The sequence below is a fragment of the Pan paniscus genome, chromosome 18 (assembly GCF_029289425.2).
Source record: "Pan paniscus chromosome 18, NHGRI_mPanPan1-v2.0_pri, whole genome shotgun sequence".
In the NCBI taxonomy this organism is placed as follows: Eukaryota; Metazoa; Chordata; class Mammalia; order Primates; family Hominidae; genus Pan; species Pan paniscus.
The window spans coordinates 1,010,639-1,030,701 of NC_073267.2; the positions used below are offsets into that span (position 1 = coordinate 1,010,639).

Here is a 20,063-nt window from a genome sequence, read left to right on the forward strand (position 1 = left end):
TCTGTGGCCCCCAGCCCCAGCCCCAGCCCCAGCCCCAGCCCCAGCCCCAGCCCTAGCCCTCTGCAGGGCCCGGGCAGCGTCTTCCGTGGCCCGCCTGGGCCTGTGGTTGTGCGGGAGGCACCTTCTTAGGGCCTGGTCCCCAGTCCAGCTCCTGGGGCCTGGAGGCGGGGATGGGTGGGACGGTCTAGGAGGTGGGGCTTGGGTAGGTTGGCCTGGCCTAGAGCTGGCCCCTCAGCCCAAGTGGGCGTCCAGCTGAATCTAACAGCCCTGTTTTTCCTGCACCTGACCCCTGTGAACCCAGCCACCCTGAGGCAACGCTGTCCACAGAAACCAGGATGCAAGTCCCCCAGTGCAGCAGGCACAGGAGGCTGCAAGGCAGGGCCATCGCCAGGGGCAGGTACCCCAGGGGGGCCCACAGGCTGCCTGTAGATGGAACAGGGAGGCCACCATCAGTCCCACCAGACGCTACCCCCATATCCACCCCCTAGAGCCAGACAGGCCTGGGCAGCCCCTCCCTCTGGCTGGGGAGGGTGGGGACAGCCAGCGAGGACACCCACCTGCAGCTGCTCTTCTGGGACCCAACAAAGGTCTCAAAGCTTCCCCTGCTCCCACTTTCTGCTGGTCAGTGGGTTTTAGGGGAGGCAGCTGTATCTCTAACTCAGTGGTCAATGAAGGGTGAAGCAGGGTTGGCCAGCCTCATCCCAGGAGGCAATGGACAAAGCTGGTGGACAGGCCTGTGGGAGTGGCCACGAGGCGGGGACGGGTCTGAGAGGGCCCCGGGCAGAGGGGGCCAAGCCGGAGGGGTGCGGGGGCCATACCTGAGGTGGAGGCCTGGGCATCGTTCGTGGGCAGGCCCGAGGTGTGGACCAGATGGAGCGCTTGGTGGGTGGTGCTGGGGGGCCCCCTGGTGCCGTGGGCTGGGCCAGTGGGGCCGGCGGGGCTGGCGTCCAGGCCGAGCTGGCCCAGGGTGGAGCTGTTGAGGCTGCGCAGCCAGGCCCTGACGGTGGGGTGGCTGCGGGCCTTCTGCAGGTCTCCCACGTTGTGGCCCAGCAGCGCAGTCACGTTGCCAACATCCAGGCTCTGCGGAGAGGGGTGGGGCAGAGGGGCCGTGGGGCCACCTTCCGGGCCAGGGGAAGACCCACAGGGTAGGGCCAGACCCAGGATGGGGCAGATGGCGGGAGTGAGGCCCAGAAACGGCCTGGAGCAGGGAAGTGGGGGTATGCTGGCTGTGACCTGTGACCTAGGGGCTCCCCTGCCTGGGACAGCCCTGCACCTCCACTCCCACCCCCACTCCCACCCCCACCCCCACCCCCACCCCCACGGGGTAGCCCAGCCCCACCTGCAGCTCGAGGGGGTTCAGGCTGGTGAAGGTGTCGATGTCCATGGAGATGTTGGCCTGGGCCAGGTGCCGCAGCTCCTCCACCGGGGCGCCGCCTGGGGGGATGGGGTGAGGGGGGCTGGGCTCCACCAGGGGAGCCGCCTGGGGGGATGGGGTGAGGGGGGCTGGGCTCCACCAGGGGAGCCGCCTGGGGGGACGGGGGTGAGGGGGGCTGGGGCTCCACCAGGGGAGCCGCCTGGGGGGACGGGGGTGAGGGGGGCTGGGGCTCCACCAGGGGAGCCGCCTGGGGGGATGGGGTGAGGGGGGCTGAGGCTCCACCAGGGGAGCTGCCTGGGGGGACAGGGGTGAGGGGGGCGGGGCTCCACCAGGGGAGCTGCCTGGGGGGACAGGGGTGAGGGGGGTGGGGCTTCTGGGGGAGGGGTGCCCACTCACGGACAGGGCTCACCGAGGTAGGGGCACATGAGGCGGTAGTAGGCAGCTGGGGTCCTGCTGCTGCCGAAGGCCTCACGGGCCTTGGCGTAGAGCACGTCCTTCCGGCTCTGGGGGCAGGAGGAGAGGTCCAGGGCCCCGGCCAGCCTGTGGGAGGCGGGAGGCTGAGGAGTTGGTCGCCAGCCCCCCACCCTTCCAACGCTGGGCACGGCCCTCCCTTCCCAAGCCACAGCTTTCCTCTCGCCCTCTGTCCTGGGGGAACAGGGTCCCCCAAATTCACATCCATCCAGAACCTCAGAATGTGACCTTGTTGGGAAACAGGGTCATTGCAGATGGGTAAGATGAGGTCAGACTGGATCAGGTGGGCCCTAAACCAATGACTGGGGGCCTTCTAAGAACAGGGAAAGCTGAGGGCTGGGCGCGGTGCTCTCGCCTGTCATCCCAGCACTCTGGGAGGCCTGGGCGGGTGGATCACGAGGTCAGGAGATCGAGACCAGCCTGGGCAACATGGTGAAGCCCCGTCTCTACTAAAAATACAAAAATTAGCCGGGCGTGGTGGGCGGCTGTAGTCCCAGCTACTTGGGATGCTGAGGCAGGAGAATTGCTTGAACCCAGGAGACAAGACAGAGGTTGCAGTGAGCCGAGATCGCGCCACTTAACTCCAGCCTAGGCGGCAGAGTGAGACTCCATCTCAAAAATAAGCAAACAAACAAAAAAGGGAAATCTGAGGCTGGGCATGGAGGCTCACGCCTGTAAATCCCAGCACTTTGGGAGACTGAGGCAAGAGGATTGCTCGAATCCAGGAGTTTGAGACCAGCCTGGGCAACATAGTGAGACCCTGTCTCTTAAAAAAAAAAAGAATATGAAATGTGGACACAGAGTGGGGAGAGAGCAGGGTGAGGATGGAGGCAGAGATGGGGTTGATGTATCCATAAGCCCAGGGGTGCCAAACCTTGTCAGCAACGCCAGAAGCTGGAGGAGGCAGGAAGGGTCCTCCCTGCAGGGTTCAGAGGGGGCGGGGACTGCCAGCACCCTGATTTCAGACCTCTGGCCTCCAGAACTGAGAGAATATATTTATCTTTAAGATTACCCAATTTGGCCAGGTGCAGTGGCTCACACCTGTTATCCCAGTACTTTGGGAGGCCAAGGAGGGTGAATCGCTTGAGGTCAGGAGTTCGAGACCAGCCTGGCCAACATGGTGAAAACCCATCTTTACTAAAAATACAAAAATTAGCCAGACATGGTGGTGGGTGCCTATAATCCCAGTTACTCGGGAGGCTGAGGTGGGAGGATTGCTTGAGCCCAGGGGGCAGAGGTGGCAGTGAGCTGAGATCGCGCCACTGCACTCCAGCCTGGGTGACATAGTGAGACTGCCTCAAAAAATAAATAAATAGACCAGGCGCGGTGGCTCACGCCTGTAATCCCAGCACTTTGGGAGGCCGAGGCGGGCGGATCACAAGGTCAGGAGATTGAGACCATCCTGGCTAACACGGTGAAACCCCGTCTCTACTAAAAATACAAAAAATTAGCTGGGCGTGGTGGCAGGTGCTTGTAGTCCCAGCTACTCGGGAGGCTGAGGCAGGAGAATGGCATGAACCCGGGAGGCGGAGCTTGCAGTGAGCCGAGATCATGCCACTGCACTCCAGCCTGGGTGACAGAGCGAGACTCCGTCTCAAAAAATAAAGTCACCCAGTTTGTGTACTTTGCTCAAAGCTAGAGTCCAGCCAGGGCAGCCCTGGGACTAATGCACCCCTGATGGCCTGGCTGAGCTGCACTCCCTGGCCTCAGTTTCCCCTCGTGGTCCTCCTCGGCTGAGGCGGGAGCTGCCTCCGAGGCAGTGCGGGGTTGGGGTTGGGTTTGGCTCACCTGAGCTCCTGGGGATGGATGGTCTGGATCTGCTGAGGACTCATCCAGCACAGGCGGGTGCCCCCGATGGCCAGCAGCAGGGCACCGGAGACTGTGCCATTGTGCTCCAGAAACTTCTGCAGCACAGCCTGGGGGCAGAGCCCCGGTCAGTGGGGCAGGCTGGGGCCTGGGGCCACCCACCTGCCCGCCCACCCAGGTGCCCTCACCTCTGTCTGGTTCTCCAGGGCCACGTCGGGGGCCAGCAGAGCCATGACCGTGTCCTGGGAGGTGATGCTCCACTGGCCGATCTCGGTGTGGGAGTAGAGGTAGACCAGCGAGGTGATGAGCCGCAGCTGATCCTCCGGGAGGCCTTGTGGGTAGATCTGAGCAGGTGGGCAGGGCTAGGCAGGGTCAGCAGAGGTGCCGCGCCCGCCGGCCTCCCCGTCCCCACAGCCCAGCCGTGCACCTGTGCGAGCTTGGCCTTGACCACGTGCTGGCACTCAGTGGGCAGCGGGTGCTGCAACAGGGTGTCCAGGTTGGTTCTGAGGATGCGGCCATCCAGGCAGGACTCAAGCTCTGCACAGTCGTAGTGCACCAGGAAGAGGCCGTCCTGCAGCGTGGCAGCCGTGATGTTGCCTCGGACACAGGGTTCCCCTGGGGGATGTGTGGGGTCCAGGCTGGTAACCGGGGCCTGGGCCAACCACCACTGAAGGCTCTGGGTGCTTTTTTTTTTTTTTTTTTGAGAGAGTCTTGCTCTGTCGCCTAGCAGCAGGGCGCCAAAGGCTGGAGAGCAGTGGCATTGATCTCAGCTCACTGCAACCTCTGCCTCCTGGGTACAAGTGATTCTCCTGCCTCAGCCTCCCGAGTAGCTGGGATTACAGGCATGCGCCACCATGCCAGCTAATTTTTGTATTTCTAGTAGAGACGGGGTTTCACCGTGTCGGCCAAGCTGGTCTTGAACTCCTGACATTAAATGAATTGTCCCGCCTCGGCCTCCCAAAGTGCTGGGATTACAGGCCTGAGCCACTGTGCCCAGCCCCTTTTTTTTTTTTTTTTTAGGCAGAGTCTCGCTCTGTCGCCCAGGCTGGAATGCAGTGGCACGATCTTGGCTCATTGCAACCTCCACCTCCCAGGTTCAAGCGATTCTCACTCCTCAGCCTCCCAAGTAGCTGGGATTACAGGCATGAGGCACCACGCCCGGCTAATTTTTCTGTTTTTAGTAGAGATGGGGTTTCCCCATGTTGGCCAGGCTGGTCTCGAACTATGGACCTCAAGTGATGTGCCTGCCTTGGCCTCCCAAAGTGCTGGGATTACAGGTGTGAGCCACCGTGCCCAGCCCAGGCCCCCTCTTTGACCCCTTCCCCTCCACTTCTGACCTTGTTCAGACCTTGGCTTTCCCTGAGTTCTAACCAAGAACTTGGCCAAACTACTTCTCTGAAGTCAGCCAGGCCCGAGGGAAGAGCCGGACTGGTGAGGTGCAGGGTCGCAGGCCTCAGTGGCCATCCTGACCTGTGCTGAGCCTGGGCCTGGAGGACACTGGTTTGGTCTTGGACTCCAGGAAGCTGGTGACGAAGCAACTGGCCTCACGCTGGCCGAGCTTTCCCACCCGGCACGAAGCCACCATGCTGTGGAAGAAGCCCAGGCCCACGGCCTGGCGGGGCAGGTGTGGGCTGAGGTTGGTGGCCCAGGTCCCCGTGCCACGGCCCGCTTGTGCCCACCCCGGGGCCCCCTCCTACCTCCTGCACCTGCGCCCACAGGTGAGGGCTGATGTATGTGGCCAGGGGCCCCAGGGCCTGTAGCCCCTCCAGTGTCCAGGAGCCAGGGGGCCTTGTGCACAGAATGGGGCGCAGTGTTGGGTCCAGGGCAGGCCCCCCGCCCTGGGAGCCCCTGCCCCTCCGTGGACACCCAGCAGGCAGGAGGAGCACCCAGTAGGTGCTTGACCACCCAGCCCCCGACTGGCACCCACGAGAGGGATGCCCCCACCACAGCCAGCGGGACAGCACCCCAACCCTCTGCCCCCTCGGCCGCAGGACCCGGTGAGGCTGAGGCCAGAGGTCAGATGTCAGTGGGCTGTGGACATCGGTGACCTCTTGGGCCGACCCCGGGCTGCCTCCCGTCTCGTCCCCGCCTCCTTGCCCGGCCCTGTGACCCCACCCACCCGAGCGAGGTCTTCCCACCGGCCAGCAGTGAGTTAAGGGCAATGCACTGGGCGGCGGTCAGCCGGGGGCAGCGCCGCAGGTTCTCCAGCACGCGGGGGTCTGCGGCACCGATGCTGGACGAGTCCATGTCACACACCAGGGCCCCGAGCAGTTGCAGGTCGGAGGCGCTGAGTCGCGGGCGGGCCACCCCCTGCAGGGCCAGCAGGTCGGCGCCCAGCGGGAGGCTGCCTCCAATGCACCGGGCCCATCCTGCCCAGGCGCCCACCAGACAGGCCACAGCCACCCCCCACACGCTCCGGCCCACCCCACCCAGCGCCCACCAGGCAGGCCCCAGCCGCACGCCGCAGGGCGACCCTCTGGTCGGGTAGATGGCTCAGCAGCTCCACGTCCCCCTGGGCGGCACGGCAGATGAAGGCCCGGCAGTCGGCTTCCCGCATCTGGCTCAGGCTACAGGTGAGTGTGAGGCTGTCAGGCCGACTGGGGGTGGGGCCGGACCTCCCAGCAGCCCTGAGATGCCCCTGGGGCTTTGAGGGCCCCCAGGATTCCTGTGGCCGGGCAGGGAGGGGCACTCACTTGTAGAAGAGCAGCAGGTTGGGTGGGTGGAGCGTGAAGTCGTCCTGGAGGCCGCACTGTGACGCCAGGTTGGCCAAGCAGCTGAGCTGGGCAGAAGGGCGCTCCCTCGTGACTCTGGACTCGCCGTGGCAGCCCGTGGGCGCCCTTCCCCTCTGCGGAGGCCTCAGGCCCCAGTCCCCACCCACTTCTCGGCCCCGTTTCCCACATGTCAGGTCATCCCCACGGCCACCCGTGCCCGCCCCTCTGCCTGGAGGGGAACCCTGCACAGCAGAACAGGCCTCCAAACGGCCGCCCCCAGCCCCAAAGCCGCCTCCCCGGCCGCCAGGCCCCTCCTCAGCCTCCCCAGCCCCCAGTTCCAAAGCCGCCTCCTCACTGACGGGGTGTTAAAGCGCACGTCCGGATGCTGGGCAGGTGTAGACGATTGCCTGTCTCCACCAAGGAGGCCCCACGACGCTGGGGTTGGGGGTCTCCTCCAGCACAGCCCCTTGGCAGCTTCCCAAGTGGACTCTGGGTGGTGCCCCTGGGCTCCACCTGACAGCCTCCTCCTGGCATCGGGGCTCTGCCAGGCCCGGCCTCCACCCCCCACCCCATGCTCCCTGAGGCTCTGCTTGCCCCTCTCAGCCTATGCAGCACACTGCCCAGCCTCAGCGCCCCCTGCCTAGGCTTGTCTAGCCTGGCCTTTGAGGTCATTTCAAGGGTTTTTAGCCCATTGCTCAGAGGGCCCTTTGCCAGATTTTATGTCAAGCAAGCCCCTGGGACGTACGGTGCATAAGGCAAGGGGGTCCGAGGCAGACAAGGACGGCCCCACAGTTTTGTGCAGCCCTCACCAGGGTCTCATCCCTGAGGAGGAGCCCACCCAGGGTGGGGGCTCGGGGACCCTCCTGCAGCCTGAAAGGAGCCCCGGGGAATGAAGCACGGGCTGCCAGCCTCCTGCAGCGCAAGGTCCTCCTGGCTGAGAGGGAGGGGAAGAAAAACTCTTACCCACAAACACCCAGAACGCCTGTGAGCTGGAACAGAATGTTCAGCCTGTTTGATCATCAAAAGAAAGGCCAAAAGCAGGCCAGGTGTGGTGGCCCATGCCTGTAATCCCAGCACTTTGGGAGGCTGAGGAGGGCTGATCACTGGAGCTCAGGAGTTCGAGACCAGCCTGGCCAACATAGTGAGACCCCTGTTTCTAAAAAGAATTACAAAGTTAGGCCGGGCGCCGTGGCTCATGCCTGTAATCCCAGCAGTTTGGGAGGCCGAGGCGGGCAGATCACCTGAGGCCAGTTTGAGACCAGCCTGCCCAATATGGTGAAACCTCGTCTCTAGTAAAAATACAAAAATATTAGCTGGGTGTGGTGGCGGGCGCCTGTAGTCTCAGCTACTTGGAAAGCTGAGGCAGGAGAACCACTTGAACCCGGAAGGCAGAGGTTGCAGTGAGCTGAGATCGCGCCACTGCACTCCAGCCTGGGCGACAGAGAGAGACTCCATCTCAAAAAACAAAAACAAAAACAACTGTCCCAGCTACTGGGGAGGCTGAGGTGGGAGGATGGCTTGAATCTGGGAGTTGAGGTTGCAATGAGCTGAGATGGTGCCACTGCTCTCCAGTCTGGACAATAGAGTGTGATCTTATCTCAAAAAATAAGTACCATAATAAAATTTAATATGTTTTAAAGAAGAGAAAGGCCAGGTGCGGTGGCTCATGGCTGTAATCCCAGTACTTTGGGAGGCCGAGACGGGCAGGTCGCTTGAGGCCAGGAGTTTGAGACCAGCCTGGGCAACATGGTGAAACCTCGTCTGTATTAAAAATTCAAAAATTAGCTGGGCATGGTATCACGCGCCTGCAATCCCAGCTATCTGGGAGGAGGCTGAGGCAGGAGAATTGTTTGAATCCGGGAGGCAGAGGTTGCAGTGAGCCGAGATCGTGCCACTGCACTCCAGCCTGGGTGACAGAGTGAGACCCTGTCTCAAAAATAAATAAATAGGCTGGGCACGGTGGCTCAAGCCTGTAATCCCAGCACTTTGGGAGGCCGAGGCGGGTGAATCACAAGATCAGGAGATCGAGACCATCCTGGCTAACGTCGTGAAACCTTGTCTCTAATAAAAATAGAAAAAATTAGCCGGGCGTGGTGGCGGGCGCCTGTAGTTCCAGCTACTCGGGAAGCTGAGGCAGGAGAATGGCGTGAACCTGGGAGGGAGAGTTTGCAGTGAGCCGAGATCGCACCACTGAACTCCAGCCTGGGTGACAGAGCGAGACTTTGTCTCAAAGAAAAAAAAATAAATAAATAAATAAAAGAGAAAAAAAGACTGTGGCAATAAGATACCAAATTATAAATGAGACCTACGGCCGTGCCAGGCAGAGGGGAGGTGGTGCCTGCTGGCTGTCCATCTGTCCCTCCTGTGGCCTCCTTGTCTGAGTTGAAAGCATTCCCTATTGCTGAGTCCATGTTTTACACAGGGCTTTATTCCTTTAACCGGTTACAAACGAAAGAGTCTCTGAATCCACCTATGACTTATAAGCCCCCAATTTGAGATATCCTGCCTTTTCAGGGAGAATGGGCTGATATCTGCCTACCCCGTATTCCCTGCCTCTTTGCCTGTAACTCCTGCTTCCTGGATGCCTAGCAAACCAGCCTGCAACCCGCCGGCCTCAGGGCGCTCACACCTCTTGAGTCTGTTTCCTCCGGCCGGGGTCACTCATACTGCTCAGATAACTCTAAACTATATCACTGTGTGGTTTTCCCGTGAAGGGGTGGAGGTCTTTCTGCCTTTCCCTTTTCCTGGATGGCCCCGCACAGGCCAGGATCCTGCAGCCCGTGCAGGGAGAGGCCTGTGGGCTGTAAAATCCGCTCTGGGGGCCCCGAGTATGCACCCCAAGTTGGGCACCATTCCCCGCGGAGGTGGGTGGGGAGGGGAGGGTGAACCCTCGTCCTCACTGGGGACACAGCGGGGAGCATCTGCAGGCAGGCAAGTTGGCTACAACGTCCTGGAAGTAGATAAGCCTGGGCTGCACCCGAAAGTCACCCTGCCTCCTGGTGGACCTCCCGTCCTGGGGGGCTGCAGGGACACACTCCAGGTGGTTCTGAAGTTGGTGGGTTGGCTTCCACACAGCCCTCCTGCTCTAGGGGGCCACACACCCTGTCCCGACCGTGGTCACACTGGGTCCTGCCCCAGCTCTCGCTTAGCCGTCCTTCGCCTCTCACACCTGAGCCCATGTGCCCTTCCCTATCCGGGCCCATCCCTCAGAGCCTGGCCTCAGCCACCCGCCCACCCACTCACACTCCTTCCCGCTCACCTGCCAGGCCTGGAGGGGGACCTGCAGCAAGGCCAGCCTCTGGATTAGGGCTGAGAGCTGGTCCCGGGGCAGCTGGCTGGCCGGCTGGCACCAGAAGCCTTGCAGCAGGGAGCAGTTGGCACTGGGCAGAGAGGAGGAGACAGGGGCAGGGAGGGTCCAGGAGGGGTGGAAGCAGCTGAGGGGGGCTGCCCAGCAGAAGGGCATGGGCCGCACGCAGCCTGCAGGACCAAGGTCTGACTCCACCGCTCCCCAGCACTGAAGGAGGGAGAGTGGGAGGTGGTGCCCCGGACACAGGCAAGGTCCTGCTTCACTCACTCACTCATTCACTCATTGACTCATTCATTCACTCACTCATTCATTCACTCATTCACTCACTCATTCACTCATTCACTCACTCACTCACTCATTCCTTCACTCATTCACTCATTCACTCACTCATTAATTCACTCATTCACTCATTCATTCACTCACTCATTTTCACTCATTCCTTCACTCATTCACTCATTCATTCACTTGCTCATTTTTACTCATTTATTCATTCACTCACTCTTTACACATTCACTCATTTCATTCACTCACTCATTTTCACTTATTCATTCACTCATTCATTCATTTTCACTCATTCACTCATTCATTCACTCACTCACTCATTCACTCATTCACTCATTTGCTCACTCATTCACTCATTTGCTCACTCATTCATTCACTCATTCACTGTCATTCACTCATTCATTCATTGACTCATTCATTGACTCATTCACTCATTCATTGACTCATTCACTCACTCATTTTCACTCATTCCTTCACTCACTCATTCACTCATTCAGTCACTCATTCATTCACTCACTCATTTTTACTCATTCCCTCATTTTTCACTCACTCACTCTACTCGTTCACTCATTTCATTCATTCACTCACTTTCACTCATTCATTCACTCATTCAGTCACTCATTCACTCATTCATTTTCACTCATTCACGCATTCACTCATTTTCCACTCATTCATTCACTGATTCACTCATTTTCACTCATTCCTTCACTCATTCATTCATTCATTCACTCACTCATTCACTCATTCACACACTCATTTTTACTCATTCACTCATTCACTCATTTTCACTCACTCATTCACTCATTCATTCACTCATTCACTCATTTTTACTCATTCACTCATTCACTCATTTTTCACTCATTCACTCACTCTTTACTCATTTCACTCATTCATTCACTCACTCATTTTCACTTATTCATTCATTCACCCACTCACTCATTCACTCATTTTCACTCACTCATTCACTCATTTTCACTCATTCATTCACTCATTCATTCAGTCACTCATTCACTCATTCACTCACTCACTCATTCACTCATTCATTAATTCTCTCTTTCATTCATTCTCTCCAGAACACCCTGTGGGGCCAGGCTCTGGGCTGCACACAGAGCCTTATGTGTGGCCCCTGCCTAGACCCTGGGACAGCACTTCCTCCTGAGGCTGGGTCCCAGCTGGCCGGGAGCTCAGGTGGCTCCCTGAACACCCCTGCTGGCTGCTGAGGCACCTGAGGAGGAGACACCCCCACCCAGGGCTTTGGCACCTGCTGGGCAGCCCCGGGGAAGCCGTCTCCCCAGCCTTCCTTGTGGTGTGACTCTAATCCAGTCAAACACGGAGCGGGCCTTGTGCCACTCAGGACCCCAGCCCTGCCTCACAGACGCCCTGGTTAGTCAATTGACCAGCCTGTCACTGTCACTAACTCTGAAGGATGGGGAGGAGGGCCAAGCCCAGCATGAGGTTCCAGGCAGTGCGGGGAACCAGAGTGTCCTCTGGGGTGGGCAGAGGCGGCAGGGCCTGATGGTTGAGGCCTCGGCAGTGGCTGAAGGACCCACACCCGGCTGTGTAGATCCAAAGCTGGACACTGGACACTGAGTCATCTCAGGGCCCCCCAAGGTGGAGCAAGAGATGACAGCCTCAGCGTGCAGACTGCTGGCGGCCACCCCCAGACCCCTCCCCATCCCCTCGTCTGACCCCTCCCCTGGCCCGACCGAGAAGCAGACCCCTACTGCAGGAGGGCTGCACTCACCTGGCCCACAGGTTGGCCCCGCTGGCATCCAGCCCTCCTGGGGAAAGAACCTTGGCCTGGGGCCCAGAGCAGTGGGCAGCAAGGGACAGCAGGAGGGTGAGGCCTGAGCTCTGCAGGGCACCTGGAATAAGGTGGGCTGTGAGGGTCCCGGCGGGAGCAGGGGCCGGGGCATCCGGGTCCCAGGGTGGACCTGTGACCCCCACCATGGGGGTCTCCTTGAGGCCAGAGGACATGGAGGAACTTCTGGAGCCCCACAGCACCGGCCACCTGTGCACAGCCTGGGCCCAAGCGCAGGACGTGTCTGATGGAGCATGCACAGGCGTGATGCTGTGGGTGCATGCAGGCACGCACATGTAGGTGACAGTGTGCATGTGTAAGTGACAGTGTGCACGGGTAGGTGACAGTGTGCACGGGTATATAGCACAGGCATGAGGCTGTGGATGCTTGCAGGCACGCATGTGTAGGTGACAGTGTGCATGTGTAGGTGACAGTGTGCACGGGTAGGTGACAGCTGTGTGCACAGGTAGGTGACAGTCGTGTGCATGTGTAGGTGATGGTGTGCACGGGTAGATTACAGTGTGCATGGGTAGGTGACAGCTGTGTGCACAGGGAGGTGACAGTTGTGTGCACAGGGAGGTGACAGTTATGTGCACGGGGAGGTGACAGCTGTGTGCATGGGGAGGTGACGGTGTGCATGGGTAGGTGACAGCTGTGTGCACTGGGAGGTGACAGCTGTGTGCACGGGTAGGTGAAAGCTGTGTGCACGGGTAGGTGAAAGCTGTGTGCATGGGTAGGTGACAGTGTGCACGGGTAGGTGACAGTTGTGTGCATGACTCTGGCAGCGTGTGCGCATGTCCACCTGTGTTGCACATGTGTGAGATGGCAGGTGCATATGTGTGAGCTCCTTCTACCTCCAGCCAGACGCCCCATGGCTCTGTGTTCTCACAGTGGAGCCCTGAGACCCCTAAGGCAGCAGAGCTGTGGGGGCAGAAGCCACCTTCAAGGGCCCCAGCTGCTCAGCTCTGCAGTGGGGGTCACGGCAGGGCCTCCCAGCAGGAACTGGGAGCCCAGCCCATGTTCCTGCTTTGGAAACCCAGCCCAGGAAGGGGGTTTCGGTGCAGGGGAGCCCCCTTACCTTGCTGGCCCTGGGGAGACCACGTGGTGAAGTCTCTTCTCCGGCAGGCATTGAGCAGGGGTTGCCACAGCCCACACAGAGATCTGCCCACGGCCTCCTGGGCTGCTGGGGCCTGGCCCACCCCTCTCAGGGAGGGTGAGGCATTGGGCAACCCTGGCCTCAGAGCCCAGCCCTGCCTGTGGACGGACTGCCTGAGAGAATGCTGTCTCTACTCACCCCCCCACCGTTTCCCCAGAAGCCATGTCCAGCTGCCTGGGCCAGGAGTGGCCCCCTCTAGCCAAACTTGCCTGCCCTGCCTCACCCTCCCAGGACCCCCATGCCTGCTGGGGAAGGCTGGGCGCACAGTGCCCTGGCAGCCCGACCTCCGTCCTGCTGCTGCTGGGCAGGGCCCACCTTCTCCTTCCTTGGCTTGGGACAGACCCTCGCTCAGGAGAATGGGGTGGCCAGGGCCCTGGACACTCCCATGTCTATGGGATGGCTTTGCCACGAGGGCCTGGCACTCTGGAGGCCCCCTTTCTGCATGGAGGTCTCGTCTCACCCACTCTGGGGCCCACGTCTGTGCGGCGGCATGCACTGGTCATCCTGGCTGAGACGTCCCAGGGCAGGAAGGTGCTGGGGCCACAGGCAGTGGGTCCAGGACCAGCTGGAGAGGCGTGACAGAGGCGAGACACAGGTGAGACACACAGGTTGGCCCCGCACTGCCTCCCACCCCCTGGGGTGTGGAGAGGGAGGGTGCAGTCTAGGCTCACCCAGGGCAGCGGGGCCAGAGCTGCGGCTCTCCCACCTTCGAGGGAAAAGGATCCCATAAACAGTAAAAGGCAGCAGCAGGGAGCGGGAGCCGGGTGAAACCCTGGGGCCTTTCTTATTGCAGGTCGGGGCCTAGGGGACCCATGGGCTGCTGGGTCTCCAATGCACAGATTTCCAACAAACAGCGAGTCCCCCAGGCAGCCTCGTGCAGCCCTGGCTTCGTCCCCACACCCGGCAGCCCTGGCAGCTCCCTTTCCCTCTTTGAGCCCCAGATGTTGGGCTCTGTCGCTGACATCCAGCCCCCAGTGGCAGCTGGGGTAGCCTCAACCACGGTGGAAATGGAAGCTGCAAGGCCAGGGACCCTAGAGGAGTCCGGTACTGCTGTGGGCCACTGCCTCCTCCTGGAGCCAGCCTGATGGCTTTTGGGCACCTCTGGGCCTCCTGACTGTGGCCCAGGAGGGAGACAGGGAGGCTGCCCCATGCAGAGGCAAATGCAGAGGTTCAGACCCAGCCACAGGTCCGGGACCGGCCCTGCGGGTGGGCTGGTGGTGGCTCCTGCCAGCCTTTCTCACCTGAGCAGAAACCCTGGGTGTGGTGGAGGGAGGTGCTGCCCAGGCTGTGGGGTGGCTGCTCCTGGCAGGGAGTTGCGGACCAGGTGCTCCAGACGCAATCCCAGCCGGCCAAGTGCGTCAGCTGCTACCACTGAGCGCCCGGGTGCAGAGGCGGTGCAGGGCGGGGATGCCGGGGTCCCCGCTCACCTCCATGCCTGGCCTGGCAGGCGGCATGAGACTGCCCCGCCCCGCCCAGTCCCACTCCCACGGTGACGCCCGCCAGGCAGTCCTGTGGGGGAGGCCCGGGCTGTGCCAGGTGATGCACCGTGTCAGCCCCTGCGGACCTCAGGCACAATGGGCACCTACTCCCTTCCCCCAGAGCAAAGGCTGAGCTCACAGCTGGCAGCTGCCCAGCTCACACCCCTCCCCACCCACCGGGGCCCTGCTCTGCAGCGTCCGCGCCCCAGGGGTCATGTCGTGCGCCTGCACCTGAGTCCGCCGTGTTTGCTGGTGCCTGCGTGTGCACGGGTGCCTCTCGGGCCTCCTGGTCTGTGTGCCCGGGAGCACGGACACGGACGCATCTTGTTGCCTCTGCGGGGACATCAGGCACACGAGTACCCAATGCGGGGGCCAGGAATGGTGACGGCTGCAGCCATTCCGTGGGTGCCACAGCTCAGAGCTGGGCAGGCAGAGCACCCACGTATGCACTGTGGGGCTCCACCAGGCAGGCCAGGGCAGGAGAAGACACACGAGGGACTTCCCAGCCCACCTGCCAGGCTTCTTCACTCACTGGGACAGGGTGCTGGGTGACCCAGGCTGAGCCCTGGCCTGGCCCACCTACCCCAGCTCTCATCTTGGGAGAGACTCAGCCCCTGCTTGGCAGGACCTGCAGCTCAGGTTCAGCTGTGGAACCACCACTCCCTGCACCACAGCTATGCTATGGGTGCCCAACAAGCCAGCTCCATGGCCAAGCTGAGACTTGACCCCCGATCTGGGTCTTCTGGAGGCTGACGGCAGGGGAACTGGTAGGTGACCGCTCCCTAGGCCTGCACAAGCCCACAGGAACCCAGGTGCCCCTTTGAGAGCTCTAGGCTGACACCGAGGCATGGGCACCACGAGGGATGGCGCTCAGGAGGCCTGGCTTGTTGATGAGGGTCCGGCTCAGGTCAGGCCTTGAAGGCCCCTTGGCCGGCTGTCAGCTGGGCCAGCCCAGCTGGACACAGCGGCTCCAACAGCTGCTGTTGGGGCAGTGAGGTCGGCAGCCCCCAGTCTAGAGGGGTGGGGCCCCGTGGGGCAGGGTGGGGAGACTGTCCCAGCCAGAGAGGGGAGGCGTGCCTGGCCGCGACTTGGGCTGATTCAGACAAGGACCAGGAGGAGGCCTGGAGATAAGCCAGCCCTGGGGGAGGGGAGGCCGGGGCCAGGCGCCCGAGGGTGGACACGTCCCGGGGCTGGCCAGGGAGGAGCCTCAAGAGTGATGGGCGTGCTGGCCGGGAGGGCTTTGCTGCCGCACTCTGTTGGGGTGGCCCGACTGGTGCTACTTGAGGGTTATGCGCTCCCTTCGGATCTGCACCAGCCCCTTCCTCTACAGATGGGGAAACTGAGTCACGGGAGCAGCAGCAGTGAGTCCAGGGCCTGTGGCCTCACCTCAGGGACTCTGGGGCTGGAACCCGCGTCTCGGCTGAGGGCACGGTGGCAGCTGCCTCCGGTCCGGGCCCCGGCGGGGACTCCGGGTCTGGAACCCGCGTCTCGGCTGAGGGCACGGTGGCAGCTGCCTCCGGTCCGGGCCCCGGCGGGGACTCCAGGTCCGGAACCCGCGTCTCGGCTGAGGGCACGGTGGCAGCTGCCTCTGGTCCAGGCCCTGCTGCTGTCACTGCTGGGGTCCTAACCAGGGTTTCAGGGCTGGTCCTGGAGCTGGACAGTGGCAGGCAGGGGCCAGGCGGACCTGAGACCAAGTGCTGGCCCATGAGATGCCCCTTCCACAGAGCTCTGAGACTTGGGAGGCCAGGTCCCTCTGTGGGCCCAGGCCTGGGCTCTACGAAGATCCCTGGCTGGACCAGCTGGGTATTCCCACGGCTCTGGTTGTGGGGGCTGGGGGTTGTCCGGGGCCTGCCCAGAGTCTGTGCCCAGGCCAAAGCTGCACGGTGCTTGCTGTCTGCAGGAGGGGCCGATAGGAGCCTGGACCACTGCGTCTGTCCTGGGTCCTGCTGGGGCCTCAGGGCAGGGAAGAGAGCTAGGAAAGGTCTGGGTGGCCAGACCCGTCCCTTGGAAGCCCCACTTCGGACACGTTCACGGTCATCCTTGCAGCCAGTCACTGAACATTTATTTGGAGTCCCTGGAGCCCTGCTGTAGCCAGGAGCCCAGGTTGCGGCATGGGGGACAGAGGAGGTGGGACCTGGCAGATCCACAGCTCCCAAGCTGGGGTCCCGGAGACAGAGTGACAATGCATGGCTGTGTGGGAGCCAGGCAGGCGGTGACGTGGCAGAGCTGCCAGCAGGGGCCCAAGAGACTGCAGCAGGTTGGTGCTCACAGTGGATCTGAGGGATGGGCGTGCGTGGCAGGGCCTTGGCCATGGCCCCTGACCAACCCCCTTGCACCAAACACCACACTGAGCTCAGAATCCGGGCGGAGGGGGAACCACGGGTACAGTGAGGCCAAGGCACATGCAGCCGGGCCTGCAGACTCGAGCCCAGCAGGGACCGTTAGGTCTCGGGAGGAGGCAGCTGAGGGCGACAGGATCTGCACAGAGCAGTGAGGGGCAGAGGATGCAGGGACCAGATGGGTCTCCCAGGCCAGGTGAGCCCAGAACGGCCCTTCCCAGCCCCTCTAGAGGGTAGGTTGGGGGCAGTAGCTCACCAGGCCCAGGAGCAGCCCATCCTGGAGGCAAAGCCTATCCCAAAACCTGGCCCTGCCTCTTCCTGGGGTGACCTTGAGTCCGTAAAACTGACACCCCTGGGGTGAAGCTTGAGAGCCGGAAGCTGTTCCAGGAGGAGGGAGGGGCCTTGGTTTCTCCTGGGGCATGTGGGCAGGAAGGCCCTCGGGATCCCGCATCAGTCCCACGGCCGCAGTGCGGTCGTCACCTGTGATCACGGCTGCCTGGCGCCCCCTGCCGGCCCCACCTCAGCCCTTCCTCGCAGGCCTGGCCAGGGCAACCCAGTGGGCCTGATGCTGCCTGGCACCTCGAGGCCCCAGAGCCAGTGAGCAGACGCTCGCTCGCCCATCTCCCTAGAGTCCCGCTGTGCAGCTGACACCCCCTGCCCCAGCCCCACGGCTCTCAGCTGTCCGGTTCCAGCGTCCACTCCGACAGCCACTGCAGGCAGGGGCCCCGCTGTGCCTCAGTCTCAGGGGGCTTGGTCGGGGGTGGAGGAGGCCGGCCGGGCCCAGGCAGGAGTGCGGAGGGGCTGCCTGGCCTGGGGCCCCTATCCTCGGGGTCAGGGTCGGGGGTGGCCCGTAAGGCCTGCACGAGCTGGTCCAGCGACTGCAGCAGTGTGTGGGGGCTCCAGCAGGCATCCAGGGAGGGCAGGAAGGGGTCAGGCGTGCAGACCTCCACACACTCGGTGTCCGTGGGGATGCGCAGGTAGAAAGCGTGCAGCATCATTCTGAACGGCCGGTCCTCCCGGCCCGAGACCTCTCCGTAGGTCAGGTCGCCCACCACGGAGTGGCCCAGGGCACTGCAGTGCACGCGCAGCTGGTGTGTCCGGCCTGCGGGATGAGGGCGGTGCCGGATCAAGCTGGGGGCGGGGCCGATCCACACCTATCTCCCTGACCAGGACCCACCTCCCGTCATGACCCCGCTGCAGTCTTGAAGCAGCCCCTTGGGGTGGAACTCTCCCTGTCCCCTGCCATGGGTGAGGATGACAGTATTTGGGACAGAAGACTGTGTTCAGGTCACCATTGGTGAGGACAGGGCCAGGGTGGCGCTCGGTCCTGGAGAATCTAGGCCAGCCAGACCCCCAAGGACTCAGTCAGGAGCCAGCAGGGACTCTGTGTCAGGTGAGAAGCTGAGAGGCTGCAGGGCGTGGAGTTAAGAACGCAGGAGTGCTTGTTGCTAGCTCTGCCTTGATGCTCAGGGTGGCCCAACATAAGCTTCGTGGCCCTGTGCCTCAGTTTCCCTTCTGTCACCACCAGGACACCGCCCACCCCAGACACACCCGTGAGCGGCTTCAGCAGCACTTTGGAGACAGGATCACCTGCGTACAGCCCGTGTTCCAGAACCACGAGCTCTGTGAGGCTTGGCTTTGGGTTCTCACAACCTGGGGCGCAGAAGGCAGGTGTGAGGTCAGTGGGACCGACCCGGGGCCCAGGCCCACCCCAACCCACGATGCCCGCCCGGTGGGTCCCTGCCTGCCCAGGCCCACCCCAACCCACGATGCCCGCCCAGTGGGTCCCTGCCTGCCCAGGCCCACCCCAACCCACGATGCCCGCCCGGTGGGTCCCTGCCTGCCCAGACCCACCCCAACCCACGATGCCCGCCCGGTGGGTCCCTGCCTGCCGCACCCTGCGAGCCCTCGATGCACATGGTGTGGGCCCGGCCTTCCGTGCTGTTCCTGCCAATGGCATGGCTGATGGTTACCCGGCTCTCCTGGATGTGCCCCCGCAGCTGCAGGAGAGGGAGAATCGCACGCAGTTCACGGGGCAGCCCAGTGCTGCCGGGGAGCCCACTTAACACCAAGCAGCCACGTAGAGCGTCGTGGGAGGCTCTGAGCCAGGGCTGCCCAAGTGGGGTGGGAGTCCTGAGTCCCCACGCCCCACCCCAGGACTGACCAGGTCTTACCAATGCCAGGTAAGCCTTGGTCACGCGCCGATCCTTGAAGCACCTGTACGCGCTGCCGGCAGCTGCCTTGTTTAGGGCCACGCACAGCGCCCCGCTGGTGGAGAAATCCAGTTGGTGGCAGAATCTGGAGTGGGACAGAGTCCAGCGTCTGAGCCACTTTCCTCCACAGACGCCACCGTGGGGCTCCAGCCGCCCCGCCTACCTGAACCCGTAGCAGGTGTCAGGGTCGGCCAGCTCGGGAAAACGGTACCGCAGCTGCTTCTGCAGGGTCAGAGTCTCCCGCCACGCCTTGCTGTCAATGCGAACGTCCCAGTGCTTGTTGACCACCAGGAAGTCGCGGCTCCGGTACACGATGGACAGGTTCTCCACGCTGCCTGGCTCCATGGCCGGCCTGCCGAGCCACGCGTGGGTGCGTGTGCTGTGAGCACGTGGGGAGCGCCCAGCCCAGCATGCAGAGGTACCCGCACCGCCCCACCCGGGCTCCGGTGCGAAGCCACCGGGCCAGGTCCGCAGCCCTACTGTGCACCTGCATTCTCAGTCCCCGAGATCAGGCCGGGGCGTTAGCTGGGGGGTCAAGGAGTCAGCCTGCTCCGGGCTGACCTGAAGGGCCCTGCCTGACCTAAGCCTGGAGAAAGAGCCCGTTCCAAACCTGCCCCACAGATCCTCCCTCCAGGGGATGCACGTGACGGCCTCTGCCCGACGGTGGGGGCGTGGAGGGGCTGCAGCACTACCAGGCCCAGCAGCCAGGTCTTACCGCAGCGCGGGTTAGGGCTGGGGCCTCCTCGCTCCCCGCAGTCCGCGCAGACCCGCGCCCGGCACAGGCCCGGTGGGCAGGCCGACCCTGGCTCCGAGCCCCTCCCGCGCCCACGCCCACGCCAAGACCAACCTGCTGCCGGGCCGTGCAGTCCAGGCCCCCGATGCCGTGCCCGGCGCCTGCTCCAGCCCCGCGCCCGCGCGCTGGCGACCCACAGACCCTGGAAGCTCCGCTCCAGACGCCTGGCAGCGCTTCCGCCCTGCCCCGCTGCGCGCGCAGCCCCGCCCCCGGCCCGCCCCCGGCCCGCCCCCGCCGCGGAAGGGCGGCTGCGGCGGCCAATGGCGAGCTCCCCAGGACAGGCCGCGGGGGCTGCGGAGCAGGAACTCGCCCCGCCCACCCCTCGCGCAGC

The 20,063-nt window shown here is 62.7% G+C and overlaps 2 protein-coding genes across 4 annotated transcripts; both read right to left on the reverse strand.

Annotated features, from left to right (window-relative positions):
* Window positions 1–88: 88 nt before the first annotated feature.
* Window positions 89–14,775, reverse strand: LOC100974946 (mesothelin-like protein). The gene is made up of 16 exons (XM_003808821.5): window positions 14,151–14,775; window positions 13,370–13,474; window positions 11,697–11,817; window positions 9,623–9,743; window positions 6,346–6,431; window positions 6,093–6,219; window positions 5,772–5,962; window positions 5,350–5,440; window positions 5,123–5,264; window positions 4,080–4,267; window positions 3,841–3,996; window positions 3,635–3,762; window positions 1,785–1,915; window positions 1,340–1,434; window positions 819–1,080; window positions 89–423 (listed from the first exon to the last, which is right to left on the reverse strand). Exons 2-16 carry the CDS (start codon window positions 13,410–13,412, stop codon window positions 218–220), a joined length of 2,088 nt encoding a protein of 695 aa, XP_003808869.4. The 5' UTR covers window positions 13,413–13,474; window positions 14,151–14,775; the 3' UTR covers window positions 89–217.
* Window positions 14,776–16,427: 1,652 nt separating this feature from the next.
* Window positions 16,428–19,935, reverse strand: RPUSD1 (RNA pseudouridine synthase domain containing 1). 3 transcript variants are annotated; one of them, XM_034951540.3, is made up of 6 exons: window positions 19,787–19,935; window positions 19,103–19,192; window positions 18,901–19,024; window positions 18,624–18,726; window positions 18,278–18,379; window positions 16,428–17,828 (listed from the first exon to the last, which is right to left on the reverse strand). In XM_034951540.3, the coding sequence occupies exons 4-6, from the start codon at window positions 18,643–18,645 to the stop codon at window positions 17,401–17,403; spliced, it is 552 nt and encodes a 183-aa protein (XP_034807431.3). In that variant the 5' UTR covers window positions 18,646–18,726; window positions 18,901–19,024; window positions 19,103–19,192; window positions 19,787–19,935; the 3' UTR covers window positions 16,428–17,400. The 3 variants fall into 3 exon arrangements, with proteins under 3 accessions (XP_034807431.3, XP_034807430.3, XP_063454008.1); XM_034951539.3 differs by having other exon boundaries at window positions 19,103–19,291; XM_063597938.1 differs by lacking the exon at window positions 19,103–19,192 and having other exon boundaries at window positions 19,787–19,932.
* Window positions 19,936–20,063: the final 128 nt, after the last annotated feature.